Raw genomic sequence first — 21,399 nt, 5'->3', positions numbered from 1 at the left:
AATGACTTTGTTGCGTGTGAGTAAAAGCATTAAATACATTTCTTCTAAAAAAGACTTGCTTTAAAGCCCTTTTTCTGCACTCGAGTGTTGTTGAATGCAGATTGTACTGGCACTGTGTGCGTGTGGCATTAATTTGCATTTCTGGGAATAATTGGCTGTGGACCATACTGCAATGCCTTTCATTTGACGTGGAACAGTGGGACATGTCTAAAGCTGTATACGCTGCCGTAGCTACCTTCTCCTGGGTCACTAAGTGCATGCATTGCCTTGCACTTGGACTGTCTGTTTATAAAATGCACCACATCTTAATGTGTAGAGCGATTCCAAAACAGTAGACCCATATTTCACCTTTATCCCTTGATTACAAAATGGAATGCTAATTAAAAAAATGTTTTTCTTCATGCTTGGATTCCTTTAATTGCATGGCCTTGCTTTTTACAAGGTTGTTGGCATGAACGCATGAGTAATAATGTCCTCCCTTCTCTGTAGGAAGCGCTGCAGAAAATAAGGCAAAAGAAAACAATGAGACGCGAGGTGACCGTGGAGTTGGATAGCCAAGGATTCTATACAACTGGCCTCCGCTCTGATGTCTGCCAGGTGATTTGAAGTTGCGCTCTGCTGCTCTGTTCCAGCCGCTTGCTTATTTGGAAATCCTGCTACTGCTGGCATTGCTTGTTTGCCTGCACTGGCGAGTTGTTTTTAGGAACTGCTGGTTTGCTGCTGTTTTCCATCACTGTCAACATTACAACGTCCTCATTATGTCCTTGTTTTGATCTCACATAGAACCATCTGAGGCCAAATGGCACAGACAACCTGCGGCTCAGCTGAAAAGCCCCATCTAGACCCTCTGTGGTCAGTCTGTAAATTGTGTGCACCCCCCACACACAAGTTTGCAGGAAGCATCACATAGGTTGGATTTTGCCCAGGAGGTGGAAGCAATCGTGTGGAGTAATAGCAAAGAACAACTGATTGCTCAGAATGCTTCAAAGGTTGCTTGTGTAAATTTAGTTCCAAATGTTGGAATGGAAAATAATGTTAAGGCATAAAGTCCTTGCACCTGGTTTCTCAGTCCTGGTGGTCTATTCTTAGTTGGCTATTTTTTTTTGCTTTTAGATTAATTCACCCTACATTGTCCTGTTCATACAGAGATTGTACGTGATTCTTAAGTTTGTTTGCCAAAATTGACACTTTGTTTTAGAACTTTTCAGGCAACTGGAAGCTGCTACTAAACTATTTGCAGTCTTCTGTCCCTGCTTTTTATTTTTTTTGTCTGGCTGAAGAAAGTGCAGCTTTCTTTGAGGGTTGTGTAATGTGGAGGGGATACAAAATTATAAAGCAGGCGAAGGGGAGTAAATACCATACTCTGTCAGCCAGCTGAAATATTATTTTGGCCTTTTGCAAGAAAGTGTCTTCTGTGAGACTGATTTCCTTTCTAATAAATGTTTTCCTCCCACAGATGCCTCATCTATGATAACACTATCCCAGTGGAGCAGTTCCCTGAAACATTTCTGCCGCCAGGGGGCGCAGCACAGCTCCACGTCGGATCTGTTCAATGCCTTTATGCGCCGCGCGACGGCTATGACATCAGGGCCAGTTTATATGGCGGCGCTGTGCCCCATGAGCCAGTTTATATGGTGGCGCTGTGCCCCATGAGCACTCTGTTCGCTAATTGGGAATACGCTTGTTGCATTTAAAGAACCTTTATAACAACTCCATGCCGTTTAAGGCCGTTGGGTTTCAAACCATGTGCGGATTGAGACCGACAGATGACAGTCTCGGATCAGCACCGGATATGCCCAGAATGCTTTGGCGGGGGAGCCACACCAGCACTGCAGGTCGTTCCAGTCCATGCACCCGAAGACACTATGGGAAAGGGCGGTGAAGATTTTCAACTTCGGGCACAAGGCGTAGGGTGAGGCTCTACGATCTCGGACGAGGTCGCAAGGCACAGATGGGGGCTGTGAATAACTGGTGGCTCTGAGCAAGGAAAAGAAGAGGAAGAAAGATTGAAAGAGGTCCCGCTCTTTGAGTGGGTCTTTGCACTGGCATTAGTCTTCGAAGAAGAGCCTCCGCTCCAGGGGTTCGCCTGAGCGTCCAAAAGAGGTACCTTTTCCAACCCATTCCTCCACTCTGGAGGTCACTGTCCTCCAATCACAGGAACAAGTCCGTGCCTCGGCTTTCCTGTGCCTTCTGGGCCTCATGGCCTCCTGCATCCTTGTGGTACCAGAAGCGATGCTGGGCATGAGATCGCTTCAGTCTCTACTCTGTTGCCAATGGTCGCAGTTCCCGGGCCACATGTCGAGCCTTCTACAGGTCTCGAACCAGGTGTCCCAGGATCTCGCGTGATAGGCCGTGCTGGACAACTTGCGACGCTGGTCTCCGATGCATCCACGACTGGCTGGGGTGCTCACCTGTCAAACCCAACAGTGAGCAGACTGTGGTCTCCCGCGCAGTCTCTGGAACACACCAACCTTCCGGAGTTGAGGGCGATCAGGCCAACCCTGGCCGCATTCTTTCCCTCTTTGAACCGCAAGGCACTGCTGATTCTGACAGACAACACAGTGGCCATGCACAAACGAGGTGGCGTGGTGTCTTTACCTCTGTGCAGAGAAGAAATTAGACTCTGGTGAACAGTGTCTCTTTGATGGCAGCTCATCTGGCCAGACAAGAGTTTCACCACGGATGCCTTGAGCAGACAGGCTTCGGCCTCCCACAAGTGGGAGCTCTATCAGGAAGTTCTGTAGGAGATCTCCTTTTGGGGAAACTCCTAAAGTGGCCCTTTGCTTCCACTGCTAACAGAAAGTGTGAGTTGTTCTTCTCCAGGGAATTTCCTCCTCTGGGAGCTTTGGGTGACGCACTGATGATTTAGTGGACTTTCAACGTCTTTTATGCTTTCCCGCCGATCCCTGTCATTCCCCTTGTTCTCAGAAGATTGCGCCTGTTCAGAACCACAATGATCCTGATTGCCCCAGACTGGGCTTTGAGAATGTGCTATCAGGAGTTGCTGGACATGTCCATCTGCCCTAGCTGGCTCCTTCCCAGGAGATTGGACTTGCTCTCTCAATTGGATGAGCGGGGTCCTCCATTAGAACCTCAGCAGTTTGAATCTTCATGCTTGGGTACTGAGAGACTGAGATGAAAGGAGTGGGACTTGTTGGACACATTCTCAATGTGCTCCTTTCAGCTCGGAGGCCCCTTACGTAATACATTTATGACTTCACGTTGTGTAAAAGTTCGACTTGGTGTCTGCTATCTTCAACGCATACATGCCTGCAGATTGGTACTGTGAAGGGTTACATCACTGCTGTTTCAGTGCTCAAAATGTCCACAGAACAGGGATCGTTTTTTGCAATCCCACTGTTACGCAGTTTCTGCAGGGGTTGGGGTCCAGTTGTCTCCCTGACAATTTGTGGTTCCAGCGTGGGATTTGAATTTAGTTTAACGTTTCAAATGGGCTCTACATTTGAGTTTCAACGTTCATGTCATATTAGATTGTTCAGCCACAAGGTTATTTTGCTGGTTGCCATCACTTCCGTGAGAGAGATGAGTGAGCTCCAGGAGTTGTCTGGTTTACCTCCCTATTTCTTTTTCCAAAGAGGTATTGACTTTGAGAATGGGGCCCTCCTTTCTACAGAAGGTGGTCTCGGATTTCTATCTCTCTCAGAAGATCTTCCTGTATTTTTTCCTCCACTGCACCCTTCCAACGCACGGGATGGATTCCACCAACTGGACCAGGCACGGGCCCTGAAATTCTAAGTCTCTTTCTTGAGAGAGAGGCTAGGAAAGTTGACCAGCTTTTCGTTGGTTACGCTGGTGCTTGTGCTGGCAGGGCTGTCGCCAAACAGACCATGTCCAAGTGGATCATTCTCTGCATCTCAGAATGCTATGATCGGGCTGGGAAGGATGTGCCTGAGGGTCTCGGCGCTCATTCTACAGGGGAGTGGCTGCCATCTCTGCCCTGCAGAGGGGAGTCCCGGTCCTGGACATTTGCCATGCAGCAACATGGGTATCTTTGCACATGTTTGCTAAGCATTATTGCTTGTATTCCCTTGCAGGTCAGGATGCTGTTTTGGTAGGGCAGTCCTCCAGAGTTTACATACTGCTTTGGGAGTCTATCATAGATGAGGAATCTGTGGGAAGAAAACATTAATTGGAATAAAACCTTTCTTGACTGTCTGTAATGTTCTTTCTATTTCTGATGGATGTTCCACCCACGGAGTCGCCATCCCTACCTGCCCCTCTTGCTGGAAGCTAGTACACCATTGGTTCTACAGTCCCTCAGTTTGAGTGCTATGGAAAAAGTGTGGAATGGAGGTCATGAGGTGCGGCACTGCTGTATATACTGGCCCGACGTCTTATGTGCGGGATATGTAGAAGCGAGCGGCTGCGGAGCCGCGCTGCTCCCCCTGGCAGCCTAAATGTTTCTGCAAAGCTTTTGGGCTGGAATAAGGGATATCCTGGATGAGGAATCAGTGGGAGGAGCATCCATCAGAAAGAATATTAGATGGGTAAGTAATTTGTTCTTCTCTTAACAATATTCCACCCGCTGCTCCTGACTATTCAGCTTGTCTACACACTCTCAACTAAATACTTTACTATGCAGCAGAAGACTGAATTGAGAGTGGGTTTCAATTTGCAGCTTTGACCAGATGTTTGTACCACTTATTGCACCCCATGCCCCTCAGCTGCCTCCTGTTAGCTGCAGAAGTCTGGAAATGAACTCTTCCTGCTGCCGTTGCTTCATGCCATCTACAAAAAAAGACAGTCTCCAGCATGAGCCTTAACTTTTCTTATTGCACCCTGCCCACAGCACTGAGCGAGAGTCAAGAGAATAGGACATTATTTACAATTATGGATTGCACTATCATTATGTAACTTGTCACTTTATATGGCTTCCATTTTCAGCTTCATTTTGCGAAATGCTTCACAACAAACATGTTTGTCATGACCAAACCATCCCTCTCTCTGCTGCTTGATGAATTATTTTTCTTCTCAGATGAGAAGCTACTTTTTTCATCTTGTATTTGGTAGGAAAAGTCGTTGTAGGTATGGAATCTTAACTATGCACCTTTTTATTTTCATTAACTCAATCTACTATGGAATTAGAAAACCTGATTTGTTATGCATTGGATTGGAACTGACCTGTACCCTTGGCTTTAGTTTAGGCAATGCTTAGTTCCTGTGTTTCTGCCCCATTATATCTACTTGGCTTCATCTAGCACCTGCCAGGTCATTGGTTCAATGTTGCGGTTGGCCCGATCTCCAGATTGATAGGGTGCCAGAAGCTGGACAGAGCATGCAAATCTGTACAGCTTGATGTAAAAACCTTGCTGTCAACCATTGACCATCTTATTTACCTCTTCGCCTACGAGCCTTTGTTTTCCTCCCTGCTGCACCTGTGAATACCCTCAGCTTCCTAATTACTGTGCCATCCCTCCACACTCCGGTACTCGCCCATAATGCCTTCACTTCTGCTCCTCGTACTCTCCTCTCCCTGCACTTTCTCCAATCATGCTACAACTTCCTCCTTTCCTATTCCTTTTATAAAAACTCATCTCAAAACTCCCACTACCCCATCTCCCTTCCACCTACTTCAAACAAACAAAGCCACCGAATTAACCATACCTCCTCTAACACCTATCCACTTCGCCTCTCTTCCTATGAGGCTCAACATCTCTACTCTTCCTTACTGCATCAACTGAACATAGCATTCTGGAATGCTCAGGCTGTATGCAACAAAACTTTCTTTATCACTGGCTACTTTTGCTCCAGCTCTCCTCCCTTAGACCTTCTTGCTATCACTGAAATCTCGGCTTCTCTATCTGAAACTGCCACTCTGGCGGCTATGCAGGACTCCAAACTATCCTTCATTCACTCTCCTCGACTGACTGGCAGAGGTGGAAGCATCTGAAACCTCTCACCCGCCATAACGCTTCACAAATCTCCAATGCCACGTCCTCGCTTACCTCTTTTGAATTCACCATCTCTTCTATTGCTCCGCCTCATTCGGTTCACATCATCTCTATCAATCGCCCTCTTGGTTCCACTGGATCATTCTATGATGATCTTGGGCAGCTCTTTAATTCTCTTTCCATTAAACATCACCTCATTCTCTTAAGTGACTTTAACCTTCCCACTCCAACCACTTCTCAGCAATATGAACTTCAGTCTTTTCTAAGTGACTGCATTGTACACTGTATCCATTACTTGCCTACCGACAGCGGGGGTACCTCTTTGGATCTTATTCATCTTTCACCTCTCTCTCCGCTATTAATACTACTGTCACACCATCCCTATCTGATCACTGAATTGTTTCCACCATCGTCCCTTTCCATCCTCTGGCGTATCCTCACCCATTACTAAACAGAAATGTAACCCTTCTGCTATTCCTCCATTTCTCTCTTTCTTACAGTTCTCACTCTCCTCCTTCTCACCTGAGACCTCTTCCACCAACACTGCCTTCTCCAGCTTCCAATCGCTACTACATGACAAATTTTCCCCTCACTTCCCACTGCTTACTTTCACCCCTAAGTCTCAGCACACTCCCCCATGGGCCACCCCATTCAACGCTCTCTGCACACAGATATGCGTCGCCTGCTGCACAAATGGTACCCACTAGCATGAAAACCTGCAACTCTACCTCTCTGCCCCAGACACACTCAAGTCCTCTCTTAATAGAGCAAAAAGGGAATTCTACCTCACCCTCATTGAATCTCACTCCAACCATCCTCGCCAGCTACAGGGCACCCTAATCTCACTCCTCCTAAATCTACAGCTTTTCACTCCACTCACAGCTAATGACCTAGCTGAATATTTTGCTGCAAAAAATTCGTAAATTCTTCACATTACATTCTACACTCCGCCTACTCTATCATCATCCTTTGCCTCTATCTCCCACTTCAGTTTCACGAATACTGAAGTCCTCTCTCTACTGATGGAAGACAAACCCCTCTTGTGCCCCATCAAAACCTCTTGCTCCTCATATAGTCAAGCCTATTGCCCTTTTATTGTGGCCCCTCACCTCACTGAACTCTTCAACCTGACCTTAGACTCTACTTGTTTTCCTTCTGTTTCCAAAACTGCCAGTCATCTCACCTAAAATAGCAATGGGCTGACGCAAACCTATCGGCTAACTTTTGCCCTGTATCTCCTTTCGCACTACTCTAAAGAGCTTGAAAGGGCTGTGTTCAACTGTCTTACCAATTTTCATAGATGTCCACAACCATGAGACCCTACAAGTAGGTTTCCGCTTCTGTCACTCCACCGAAACTGCTGTCATGAATGTGTCCAACTTAATCGCCTCTGCTAAGCACTCCAACCTATCCTCTCTCTAATTCTCCTTGACCTGTCCGCTGACTTTGACACTGTCGATCACTCTGATCTCCTTAATACTCTTTCTTCTTGGGATTCGCAATCAAGCCCTTGCCTGAAATTAATCCCATCTGTCACTGCGCCAATTCTCTGTCTTCAAGACTATCACCTCACAACTCACTCCTCTAACTATTGATGTTCCACAAGGCTCTGTCTTGGGTCTGCTCCTCTTTCCAACGCTGCTCTTGGGGCACTAATCTATCTCTCTGCCATCAAATATTGGCTGGCTTTGCACACTCTGGTGTTAAACTTTACCAAAACAGAGGTGCTGCTCTTACCTGCCAAATGCACTCTCTCATCTCTTCCTCTGCCTATCCAGTTCCCATCTGACAATCTCCCCTACTTTTCATCAGCTAGAAACCCCTCTGCATCATCTATGACCCTTCTCACACCTTCTCTAATTTCATCTCCAAAACTACTACAGCAGCTCACTACAACCTCCTTAATATTAGTCAAATAAAGTACCTTCTTCCTTTAAACACTGCCAAGCATCTCTTAACAAATGTTGTCTTCTCTAAACTGGACTACTGTGACAGCATCCTTTTCGGTCTCCCCAACTATGCTTACTGTCAACATGACAAGGCCATTAACTTTGTTACTAGGACTTTTTCAACTACCTCACTTCACATCTACTTCCTCATACCGTCACCAGACTGAATGGCTGACGATGCAAAACAGGGCCAGATTTAAATTTTTTCTCCTGGTTCACAAATCCATCCAGGGTAAGGCACCACCATGTCTATGCTTGTTTGTTCAAATCTACAGGCCTTCTCATAATATGTGCTTTGACTCTTTGCCCTCCCTATGTGTCCTCTCGCTTCCGCTCTTTCTCTCTTTTGGGTTCCGCTTGCATGGAATTCTCTACCCCTGGACATCAGAGAAACAGTCCACATGGATTTGTTCAAAATCAAACTAGAAGCCTACCTCCTCGCATTAGAATTACTCTTAAACTACCACCTCTGCCTTCTTCCTAACATTTTTCCATCGCCGGGAACCTGCCTAAGTCCCTCACTTTCCCTGCCTCCACTCTAGCACTTCAATCTTCATGGTTGCATCCGAGCACAGCTGGCCGTACCGCCTACCTGCACTTAAACCTGTCTAATATTGGTTGTCTATAATCTATGCATGTCCTTTTATGCATTGTCCCTGGTGAGTGTTCAATTAACTCTCCCCCCCCACAACTTGGTCAGAATGTTCCTCAAACTCACCCTATTGTAAGAAGCTCACTGCTTTCTGTAAAATCTGATTTCTTATCTGTTGTACGTTCTTCTGGATCAAAAGAGCATTGTTACTCCCTGTATATAAATACATAAATGCTCAATTTGTTTTTCTATTGAATGCAAGCCAATTATGAATGGGTGTGTCCCAAACAATCACGGTCCATACCTCCCAAGGCAATATCCATTGCCTCCTCCCTCTCTGGAATTTACTTTGCTCATAATCAACTGTCTGCATCTCTAAGCCAAGTATGGACTTGCTTATATGGAGATTTCCTTTTAGGCTTTTGCTCCCTGGGCCTCTTTTGTGTGGTAACCGATTTTATGTCCACTTTTTACTGCTAGCAAAAGGGTTGGGCTTGCTGAAAATGTGTACAATGGGGCCACTTGAAAAATGATTAAAATGTGTCCATGGCCTTTTTTGGTTACCAGTCTACCCCTGCTCTAAGCTTTTTATTCTCTCACTGCTGGTTGCTCTCAAATATGCTTCTGTGCTATCCTTTGTGAATAAACGCTCTACTGACCCAAATGTCCTGGTGAACTATCTCCCAGTCTCCCTACTTCATTATTCAAAGGTCCTTGAAGGTGGTCTTCAACCATATCAATAATTCCCTTTTAGGCTTCTGCACTAAACAATCCACCAAGACTGCACTCATGAGTGTCTACAACTGGGGTTTGTGGGGAAGGTGTCGCAGTTTTCTGGCTATGGTTATAATGGCATCTGACGGTTGTTATTGTTTATTTCTAATGCGCATCAGACCCAGGGCTAACAGGGTGCAGCAATTAGAAAATGCAAAGCTTACATAGTTACAAGAATGATCATAGTAGGGCATATAAAGTTTAAAGTATAGCCATAATAAGACGTATATAAATACAGATAGGGTCACAGAAGGCATAGGGCATAAATACAAGAGTCAAAATTAAGCAGGTTATGTACAGGTCGGACATCAAGGCAAATGTTGCAATGTAGTAGGGCTAGGTAGAGACAGCCTCGGTGAAGGTAATTTAGTGGAACAATCTAGTGGTCAATAGAATTAAGCAGGTTGACGTAGTTACTTCTGAAGTGAGCGTACGATTGATCTACTCTGAGGCAGTGAGCTCCAAAGTTTGGAAGCCTCACAGGAAAGCTTTTACCGCCAATCTTTGTGAGTCTGAATCTCGGTACCATAAGGCAGTTTGCGTTGCTGGTTCTCGTGGGTCTAATAGACTTTCTTCTATGTAGTCTCTCTACAAGGTAGCTAGGGGCAGCATAGTTTAGTGCTTTGTGGGTGAGAGGCCATTTTTAGCAGAATTTTGTTGTTGGTAGATAGCCACTTGTATTGGCGTCTAATTGCAGAGATGTGTTCTTTTCTTCACGCCTAGTGCAGCTCTTAAGGTGTTATTTTGGAGTGTTTGTAGCCTCTGGGTAATAGCTTTATTGGCACCACTATATAGAGCATTACAGTAATCTAGCCTAGAGAGTATTAATGCTCTGGCCAGGATCATACAACTGTCATTGGAGAGGAATGATTTGCCTGCCCTGATAAGCTTACAGGTGTAGGCAGTGGTAGAGGCCAGAGATTTCACTTGTTTGTCGAAGGACATAGTCGAGGTAAAAACGAAGGGTTTTTACCTCCTTCGCTACCCTGATGATATTTCCATCGATAGTGAATGAAGAATATTAATGAACTAGTTTCTTCAGGTTGGGGTGGGTACCCAGGATAATCAACTCTGTCTCATCATCATTCAGGCATAGACCGTGGGTAGCCATCCATACCTGGATGATAAGATACTCTATTCACCAACGCTGATTCCTTGTCATAATCCCCGAAAAGTGGGAGGAGAATCTGAGTATCATCTGCTTAGTTAGTGTAGGTGATACCCAGAAGGTCCAGATCATCGAACAAAGGCTTGGTGAATATATTGTATAATGTAGGGGAGACACAAGAGCCCTGGGGTACACCACATGTGATGGGGACAGGGTCTGCCGCTGACAATGGGGGGAAAAGACCCTCATAGTTCTATCACTCAGGAATGATTCTATCCATCTGATGGCTTCTGGGGAAAAGTGAGCTCCTGAATCCAAATGACTACAGAGGACCTTATGATCCACAAGGTCGAATGCAGCTGAGAGATCTAGCAGTAGGAGGAGGGCTGTTTTTGCCATTATCTCTGAACTCCTCAACCTGTGTTTTTAAGTCGATAAGGGTAGTTTCCGTCCCATGTAGTGGGCGAAAATGACTGTCTGGCTCCCAGCAGCTTAGGCAGTTAAAGATGAATCTGGGTGTAAGCTATCTTGTCAAGTATTTTGAGTAAAAATGGTACCGTCGTGATGGGACGGTAGTTGGTAGGAATAAGCGGGTCTAAGGTTTGCTTCTTTAGGAGTGGTAGTACCCGGGATTGTTTCAGGTTAGCAGGAATAGTCCCAGATGTGAGAGAGGCATTGATCAGTAAGGCGCAAGATCTCTTGCAGCATCTTTTATAATTTGAGCTGGGCAGAGGTCACCTTTACAGTTGGATGGTTTGAGAAATAGGATAGTTCTCTCAACCTCTAGTATGGATGTTTTAGAGAAATGGAATCTGGCAGTCTGGTCAGTGGGTGTTTCACTAGGAGAGGGAGGATTATTAGATTGAGGTGGCAAATTCAAGGTATCTTTTTTTCGGTTTCTCTTGTTTTGGAGAGTGGATATTTTGTTGGATAGGGCAGATTGAATATCTGAGCACCATGTCTTAATTTTGATGCAGATGTCGGGTGTAGGAATCGGGTACTCTAGTTCCGTTAGTATGGTAAATAGTTCCTTCATGCTAGTGTTTGCTTTTGCAATGGATTCATAATAGGAATTTCGTTTTTTGCCAGGCAAATTTCATTCTTGTATTGTGAAGATATTTTAGTTAACTTATCTTTATTGTCGTTGGAAGGGACTAATCTCCAGGTAGATTCACATTTCCTTTTTAGGAAACGTAGGCCCTTTAACTGGGGGGTGAACCACTTATTTAGATGAGATGTGGGTTTACTTGGTCTAAGTTTAAGTGGAGCGATTTTGTCAAGTGTGGTGAGCATAATGTTGTTGTATTCGTGGACTAGTGTACCAGGGTTTAATTGATCAGCCAGTGAGTTTAAGGTAGGGAGAATAGCAGGGATCACTTTATCCACTGTGATATTCATTTTGTTCCGTGTTGGGCAAGGTGGGGCAGTGTGAGTGGTCGCTGGAGCTGGTCTGATAATAGATAATGTGAAAGACATGAGAGAGTGGTCTGTCCACAGTTGCGGCATGATGGAGGTGATAGTGGCAGTACAATTGTAATCTACTACCCAGTCTCAAGTTCTACCTTTGTTATGGGTAGGCAGGTAAAGAAATTGGTGCAAGATATAAGTGGTTAACCCAACAAAGTTGATTTAAGCGCTGAGGAAATTGTATCCACAAGAACATTGTTAAAGGGAATTTGAAGATGGCCATTCTTTGAGGTGGAGACTTAAACATTAGCTTGTCCCATGAAAAAGAAAACCATATGAAGCAACGGTCAGTCCAATCTATATCATAATTGGATTGGGCTCATAGGAGTTGAAGAATGTCCTTGTGTACTATTCTGCCCTTGAGAGTATGGCACAAATCAGTGCCTGTGAATTATTGTATTGTGGAGATGATACTAAACCATTGTGTATTAGTGTATGTTTTGACTCCAACAAGAGAATATCTGTCCTGTATAGCAAATTTATTACATTGGGGAACACGGTAGTCTGGGAAATCAACAGAAGGTACATACAAACACTGTTTCAGGGAAACTCAGTTAATCAAGAAATTATGGATTTGACGGTGCCGGCGTACAAAGCTAACCACACGCATCAATAGTATAGATTTTAAGCATCAACAGCACACCATCTAGTGTATTAACAGCTGGTCATGCCCATGAAAAGGTAAAGACTCCTCCAGTAAAACCCACATGAGGCCTCCTGCTAGATCAATACAAACATAATAGGCCCCTGTGTGGAACCATCGAACATACTTATTGCTAGAAGTGTCCCGTGGTTGGGATGTTCAGTAAAATTGATAATGGGAGACAATGTAGTTTTAACTTGTTTGAATATTCTGGTGGGAAGACCTTTCCACTCCAGTTTAAGATGATCTAGAAGGGCAACTAATATAACATGGCCACGGAGATTGTCCTATTTCACCGTGTTCTAGGAAATTAAGTGGAACAGTGACATCTTCCCCTGAATCTCAAATGGAAACTGTTTGGTTGTCTGTAGATAGAGGATGTGGTAATAAAATCAATGTTGGATCTTTTACCACACTTAAAGCTAAAAAAATATAAAAGACACTGACACTATCTACAATAGTTAATGATTGATTGGTGTAATTTTGCTCAAAGTCTGGCTAACCCTGCAAGTTTAGTTTTTAAATATGGGGACTTTATGTAAGAAAGACACAAATGGCCGACTCTGTGGAAGGCAGTACAGTAGCATTGGTGATTTTGTACTTAGTAAAATGATGCCATTTTATGATGTGCTTAAAACATTTGCTCTACTACCACTATCTCTGGTGACAGTGTGTAGGCACCTTCAATTACTAGTGCCATTGATGAAACCCAATTGGAAAAACGCAACAGTGGAGTATTGATATTTTACTGGAAAATAGCTGGACTGGACAGGTTTTCCAATAAGTGCATTTCATTTATTCTTTCCCACAACCAAATATTACACGGACCCTGTACTACCAAATTGGCAACACATTGTATTCCAGCTATTCCTAGAGAGTTGAGATTCTGGCGGTCTTCACATTGTAAACTGTGTGACGTTGCCCTAGAAAACTGAACACATTCCCTCAGAATCTGGCCGAATTCCGATAATTGACCTATTTCATTTTGACAATATGATTACTAAGAAACGAGAGGGAGTATGGTGAAACAAGTACAAGAATTCCAGAGGAAAATTATCTTAGATCACGTATAATATTTTCCCACTTTGTTTTAAAACTCTGGACCATTCTAGTGGATGATAATCAGAATATAAAAGGCGATAAAATTTGGCAAATGATAAATAATGAACAGAATTTTACTTTTTTTCTTTTGGAGACTGATTTAATATCTGTGAATGGGTCAACTACCTCTACTATTCTAGGAAATAAAACATTTGTAGGTACTTGTGGCACTGTAACAATATTATATTGTATCCCGCCATGGCCTCTTGATATGCAGTAACCTCAAGGCCAGATCATGACCTTTTACATGAGTATTGACATTGTTTGGCGAAATTACAAAGAAATGTGCCAACGTCTTTGGGAAGATATGTGAATAACCACCTTACTCGTATCAAACCCATAGAACGTGTTAACCTTATTGCATTAATTGACATTAGTGTCATTTTTCGAAAAAAAACATGGATCAAAATTAAAATATAGCACATACAGGGTTGCTTTGACAAATGTTGTGTAGCAGCCAGTAGAACACTCAGTACAAAGAGAGTGCTTGGGTTCATCTCCGATAAATGGCAGGTTGATCCTAACTGCAGTGGCTGTGGAGTTGAAGTGGTGGCCATTTAGATTTCTATCAAAAAGAACCCCAAGGCTGCATGTCTTCGGGGTGGTGGATGAGAAAAAGGATTGGCTAGTTGAGAAGTGAGGCATTGAGAATTGAAAGGTAGAGGACTTCAGTATTGGTGGAGTTTTAGCATGAGATCAGAAAGCTCCATCCAGTAGGCATAGCTAAAAGGCAGGTGGGGATCCCCGAGAGTCTGAAGGTGATGCTAGGAAATCAGGTGGTGATTTGCATATCATTGGCAAAAAGGTGATGCAAGAATCCAGTGGATGAGAGTTTGCAGAGGGTGTTTCACCTTTTGCAATTGCAGGACAGACTTAAAAGCAAATGTTTTCTAGAGCAATGGTAGTTCTTATGATTCATTAAAAGCATCCCAACCATCACTTTTCAGTTTTGCCTCTTCTAAGAGAAAGCGGCCTGCCATCTGCGACCAACTAGGGACAAATGGGTAACTCTACAAATCGAGAATTATTACTGACTAGCTGGGGTACTCGGCATTGCCTGTGTCCTGATCGGGTGGTGTCTCATGTGCCCTGGAGGATATTGCTCTTGTCCTCATGTCAGCAAGTCTTGCTTCTGTTTGCTCTGGCATCTCATTTGCCCTGGAGAAAGTTGCTTTTGTCCTCTGGTCGGCAAGTCATGCTGCTGTTCATTGGTGTTTCAGAAGCTCTTGATATTGATTTTCGCTTTGTATCAGATGGAGCTTTTTCAAGTGATAGTTTTTTGTGCGGCATGTTTCAGTCACTTAACGGATTCAGCACGTTTGAGAAAATGTCCAAGAAAGATTCATTGTGCTCTCTCCTTGTGAATGAACTTAGTAAACTATAACCTTGCCATTTCCGAAATTTGAGGGAGTGATAAAAAAAGTTGACATTCTTTTTTTAAATTCCATTTAAAAATGCTTTAATAGACAGTTTCGAATTGTATACAGTAGTAATACATTTTAAAGTAATGACCAACATATCAAACATTTTGCTTCAGACACTTCCAAATTTGGCCTATTTCTAGTACCTAATGTAGTGAATCGGGGTGAGCATCAGTAAATGAGGTTGTCTACAAGTACATTTTTTGCATCAAAACAGAACTACCATCTTGCCCCCAGACAAAGGAGGAATCCCTGCAAAATATGGTAGCGTTCGGTTCAACAGTGTGAATTTGTTTTTGCATATAAGATTTTTGCATCCAAACATAGACTACGATCTTGCCCTAGACAAAAGAGGAATCCATACGAAATGTGGTAGACGGCAGTACAACGGTATGGATTTGTACAGACAGACATGCACACACGTACATATAATTCAGCTTTATATATATAAAGATAGGCCCACCACAACTAGTGCTGCACTCAGAGAGCGAGTTTCCCATTATCGACTGGGTTGAAGAGCAGTCACAAGGGACTTCTTTGTCCTGTCCATAGTGGCTCACAACTACGACTTTCCTCTTCCGTTGCTCTCTTCCCTCCATTTTATATTCCTCATCTGCTAGCAGAGATTCTACTTCAGGAAGCTGAAGGGAATGCTTGGTACTGTTCACTAGATCATTTTCTTTGAAGATAATCTCCTGTGGGTTACTCCTGTTAGGTGTTCTCATGTTCATTGGGATTTAAAGGTGGTGCTTTCTGTTTTGGTTTGCAAGTCATTTGAGCATATGACCCCAGCTGACATAGCAGTGGTGTATTTGAAGATTGTATTCCTGGTGGCTGTTATTTCGGCAGTAAACTGCAGGGGAGCTATATATAGTATGGTCTTCACAAGGTGCTGTTGTGGACACACAGCTTCTTTGTCCCCAACATCTTATTGTCTCTCATTCCAACGGAGGGGGAAGTTTTGCTAGCTTTTTCAAAACCTGGCTTAAGCCATGCATCAAGTCCACCATGCTTTGAACATTTAGAGGGCCCTGAAGGTTTGTCTGGCGAGTGCACAGGAATGAAGTGCTTTTGATGTCTGTTTTTTCTTCACGGGGTTTCTTCTCCCGGGAAAGCTGCAGCCAAGTCCTCCATAGCTGGCATGGTGGTGCCTTGCATTCTTATCTAGGCTACTCTTGGAGTGATGTGAGCCTCCCTAATTAGGCTTGCATGAGTATTCTATTGGTGACTAATGACATATCAGCGCCACATTCTTCTAGCCACCAATGTGTTTGGCTACACATGATCTGTTCTCCTTAAGCATTGTACAGGAGGAGCTAAGTACCCACACCGCAACCACTTTGCCCAGAATGCCTGTATGTGGGAAAACAGAGTATGTGACCTATGCAGAACAATTGAAACGACACGTGCCAAAGGAAATCCTGGAGGCACGGTTCCCGTTGAGAAAACTATACTTGCATTGCAGACTGTATGATGGCTGTCTACACAAAATCCCAGAGGAAGCAGGACGCCTGACTGACGAAGCAGACTGGTGGCGTCATGCGAGTGTCGAGCTGACGTACATAGAAGAGATGCAGAGAGTGAATGCAAATATTCTATAAGGCATCAAGAAAGTATCAAAGATAAGCTACATCTTGGGCTCAAGATGAAGAGGCTTATGCTGAAGAGACCATGAAATTATGGAAGTCAATTCACACGTGTACAGATGCAAAGTAGCGGACAGTTTTCATGAGGCTAGCTTTATAGTAAAATAGATTGCGGCAAGCGCCAATCTATGGATACATGGGAATGAGTAAAGAATGGATACTCCCATTATGAACTATAAGCAGAGCTGAGCTAAAGGAGAAAGGCCATCTTTTCCACGTATGGAGCAGTTAGAAAACAAATGAATTGGAGGTGAATTTCAGAAAGGCGAGGTTGAATGAGCCAATGTCGTATTCGGCTGAGAAGAACAGAAATTTGTTACAATCTTGTGAAGGAATGAACCTCCTATTCAGAAGCTCGGAAAGAACAAAGACGACGTCAGAGGCTCATTGGAAAATAGTCCTTTTTAATACACTGAAAGCTCAATTTTGTGGTCTCCAGTCATGTGGGGAGAAGGAGTTCGACGAGCATGATAATCACACCTATGCCTGAGGGCAGAGCGCGCCTCTACTCCCCTGTATCTTTCAGAGCAAAGGAACACTCCCAAGGACAAATTCAAAGGCTCTAATTGACAACCGACCACTGAGGTGATGATGTTCTAATTGGTGGGAAGCGGATGTTTAAAACTAACTCACCAGCACCTGGCAATCTGGCCTGTGTGCGGCTAGCGTGGGTTGAAGGATGCTAATGGAGGTTAGAAGCTAACCAATGATAGAGGATCGCATGATTGGGGGTCTTATAGTTAAGTAGCCAATGGGACATCGTGTATTTAGTGACATTCATACTGACCTGTTTTGAGGGAAGGGCTTAGTTGCCCCACCCGATGTTAAGAAACCTATCCTCTTACTCACGCTCATTAGACTATCATGGATTATATACTTAGATGTTCCCTTACCATATCACTCTCTTCAATAGGTTTTTGTAGTTTGCCACATAGGATGACGTCAGTAATACGCAGGTTATAGGTCACTTATTATGAGATTTTAGTATAAAGGTGTGCTTTTTATGAAGTTTGTTGAGAGACCTTACTATGATATGTCCCATGACGTTCTTTGTACTCCCTGTTTTAGATTTAGATAATTGATATTAAAACAGTTATCTTTTTACCAACTTTCTGAGTCGTTTTATCTATTGATGTTTGAGTAACCTCTGCACCCGGTCATTCTTCCGGCGTTCTATCCTCCTCCACATCCTGGTAAGGAAGAGGAGAGTCTCCATAGGTTGGATCCTAGGAGAGCTTTAAGTTTCTACATCTCACGCATGTCCTGGGTCAGAGTGGATGATCAACTCTTTGTAGGATACGCTGGAAGGCGTTTGGGACAAGCTGTTACTAAACAGACGTTGTCTAGATTGATTATCTTGAAACTTTCTGAATGTTAATATAAGGACCCTCCGGTAGGCTTACGGGCCCATTGTAATAGAGGTGTGGCTGCCTCTACTGCTCTGCAGAGGGGTGTTCCCATTCGTAACATTTGTGAAGCAGCCACATGGGCCTCTGCCCATACTTTTGTAAAACACTACTCCCTGGATTCTATCCATGGGCAGGACTTGGTCTATGGCAAGGCAGTCCTCTATTCTGCAATTTAATTGGGCATTCTAAAATGCTAAATTCTTTTCCCACCTCCATACGTTGGTACTATTTTGGGAGTCTGTCATAGAGGTGGAATACGTCGGAGGAACCAATCCCTTCGAAGAACAATTTACTTTTTTACCAGGTAACGTTTTTTTGATGGGATGTTCTGACGACGTATTACACATCTTTCCCTCCAAGCCTGCCCCACTACAGAATTTCTTATGCGATTGGAGCTTACGTTTTCGCAAGGCTGTCTGTGGTCATACTGGCAGAAGAGTGGTGCCACACGTTCTGGGAAAAAACTACAACTGATGCTATGGGCGTTGTGCGTCCTACTTATAACATCCGGTGACTTCGGCTCAACAGAGGCCCTCGAGGACAGCGTATCAACGTCATTCTTGTTCTTCCTTATTCTAAGATCCTGCCCAGCTTCTCCCCATTTCCGAGAGTTGCATTTCAACTCTTCCAATTTGGGAGGGATAGCCATCCTCCAGCCCAGTGCGATGTACCTTTTGGCTAGTAACAACCCAAGTATGAATTTACTTGTTTTCTCGTTGGGGTAGGAACAAACCTAATAAACATACCTTTGGCAATTTCCCCATGTGTACTTTGGATATTGTACCCAGTTTTTCATTATCACCTCCCAGAATTCAGTCTCGGGCAACTTCACCACGTGTATAAAATGGACCATGGCTAATCTGCACCTGGGGCATTCCTTTCCTTCGTCCATCTTAATATATTTCATCCTATCAGGAGGCAAATATGCTCTCTGCAAACATGTATTTTATACATTGAAATTTGGCATTCCAGGATACTTTTTGGTGAGTTCACAAACCCTGCCTCATTATCAATCTAACATTTTTGTACTGTGTTGGTGCTGGTTATCTTTATTCTATATTAATGCATTGTTGCTCATTTGAATGTTTGAATATTCACTGAGGGTCATCTAGACTTTAAGACAATTGTATTGAAATGCTTTGCTTGTTCAACGTTATTCATTGACTGTAGTTGCTGGGGGTTGCAATTGTGGTCCAGAGAAAGGTTGTGACCAGTGCTCAGTTAAGCCCGCTCAAACTCAAATTTCCTGACTGGCTTTGTCACTCAATATAGAATACATAAGGTGGGTTGGACTGATGCACCCTTGTGTTTAAAATGCCAGCAGAAGGCCTTCAGTTTCTATCAAGCAATATGGTTCTTATCTGGCATTCAACGATACTGGTTTGAAATACTGAAACACCCGTCACAAGTAGTCGGTTGGAAAACGATCTTACAAGGCCATACTGGCATTGTGGTCAGGCCCTGGTGAATCCAGATATGTGAAGACACTTGTGATGCTGGAAATGGTGTAAACCAGAGAGGGGTAACATTGAAATGGGCAACTCCAGTAGCTTCCACCTGGGGAACGTTTGCAGAGAATGGGTAGATTTTCTGTGTTTGATGAAGTGTTGCAGGACGTTCAACACTAACATACATAACAAATCTTTGGCCCACAATTCGGAAAGGATTCACAAACTGAATATCATTCGGGAACCCAGACATTGGACAGCAAGATTGTACTCTGCCAAGATTCCCAGTCCAAATCTCCATTACAAGGCTTTCCACTGACCCTCCCCTTGGTTGCCAGTCTTGATATTGCTTAGGGAAAAAAAAACGCTTTCCGTTGGATCCCTCCAAAGCATTGTGATTGCACCAAGCCTTTCACCACGGTGTTGAGAACTATGCTTTTTGAGAGGTTTTTCTCATTATGAAACTCGCATGCCTTTCTGCTCATTGTCTGTATTGAAGGCGAACCAAAGTTGCACAAAATAAAGAAGCATGCAAAATTAAAACGAGAATGGGCTGGGGCTTTTGCATTTGTATGTTAATTCTGAGGTTTTTCATATGCATTTGCATAATGCTCTTATAAAACAGCACGCGCCTGTTTACATCACGTTGCAAACTTCATATGTATGGGTTTTCACCACATGCAATATTGTGTGCTGCATGCTTGATCGTTGTTGCAAATCTTTTTCCACAGCATGCCATGATGCTGCCAGTCCTGACCCACCACATTCGCTACCACAAGTGCCTTACGTTCTTGGATAGATTGGTGGGATACGATTTCAAAGATCGCTGCTTGCTGCAGGTAATGACCACGCTGAAAACATTACAGATTCTTCTTAAATATTGCTCTGTAATGCAAACAAGGATTCAGGCCTGGAAACAGCTCATAATACTTAAATAGCTCTGTCGGCTGCCTTATGTGCATAGTGTGTCAGTCTGAGATATGTGCAATAGTAAGGTGCATGAACATACTCATTTTGTCTAAGGTTATTAAGCAGTTTGTTTCCTTGTCACTGTTGAGACCTATAATTGAACTTGCTCTATTGTGACATGGATACACTGCTGTCTTCAGGCACTTACCCCTATATGTTAGCGGCTGTGTGTAGTAAAGCTTAACAAGCAGAAAGGAAACTGTATTCATCATGTTTTATTTCCTGTCCCATGCAGCCTTGTTGGATTAATAAAGAGAAGTGCTAATTCCAGCTTGTTATCATCCATTAACTCAGTCGGAGTTAACAGATGTTTTTTAGCCGTCATTCTGCAAATCATTAGCACTGGGGCAGATGCAAATGAAACATTAGTTCATAAACCTACAACTACTGTTTGTCATAGTAAACTCAATAGGTGAGTTTATTTATGGGAAAAGAGTAAAGCCCCTTGCTGTAATCCATGAAAATATAATTTTTCCTTAGCCGATTCTTGTTAGCCCAAGTGAAAGCTGTACGCTTCAGGAGGGGTGTGAGCTGGAACGCAGGCAACACACAAAAAAATAGTACTAGGGTACCAAAATAAAAAAATATTCTACCAAATTTTTATACAAAATTCGGATCTGTAATTAAACAAAAAAAAAAGCACCCAATTAATGAAAACACTAACGGATTACCCCAGTAAGTGAAAACACAGTGAAAGCAGACTTTGGAAGAAAGGGGCTTTCCAGAGTTTGAGGCAGGGGTTGTCGAGCAAAGATTTTAGCAACAAAAAGTAAACATTACTGAATGTCTTTCAAAAGATTGAAAATAGGGCGTGAAAGTTACTAGCATCCTATATGGCAGACCAAGAGAACAAGGCCTCTTCAAATACTTTAATTTTGTCTTTTAGAGCTCAACAGGTTTCTTTGGAATTTAACTTGGGCATCTGGGTGCTTTCGTTTCTGAGTCAGGGAATAGTGACAG

At 43.5% G+C, this 21,399-nt stretch overlaps 1 protein-coding gene across 2 annotated transcripts in view; it reads left to right on the top strand.

The window, feature by feature from the left end:
- Window positions 1-21,399, top strand: part of DROSHA (drosha ribonuclease III) — a 1,388,683-nt gene that overhangs the window by 984,361 nt on the left and 382,923 nt on the right. For both annotated transcript variants that reach the window (XM_069613610.1, XM_069613611.1), the window contains exons 16-17: window positions 490-597; window positions 20,202-20,309. In XM_069613610.1, the coding sequence (XP_069469711.1) occupies window positions 490-597; window positions 20,202-20,309 (216 nt within the window). The remainder of the gene's footprint in view (window positions 1-489; window positions 598-20,201; window positions 20,310-21,399) is intronic.

This window comes from Ambystoma mexicanum, chromosome 5p (genome assembly GCF_040938575.1).
Source record: "Ambystoma mexicanum isolate Mex_15411 chromosome 5p, UKY_AmexF1_1, whole genome shotgun sequence".
In the NCBI taxonomy this organism is placed as follows: Eukaryota; Metazoa; Chordata; class Amphibia; order Caudata; family Ambystomatidae; genus Ambystoma; species Ambystoma mexicanum.
The sequence above is the reverse complement of the archived record's forward strand: the minus strand, read 5'-3'. Positions and strand labels throughout refer to the sequence as shown.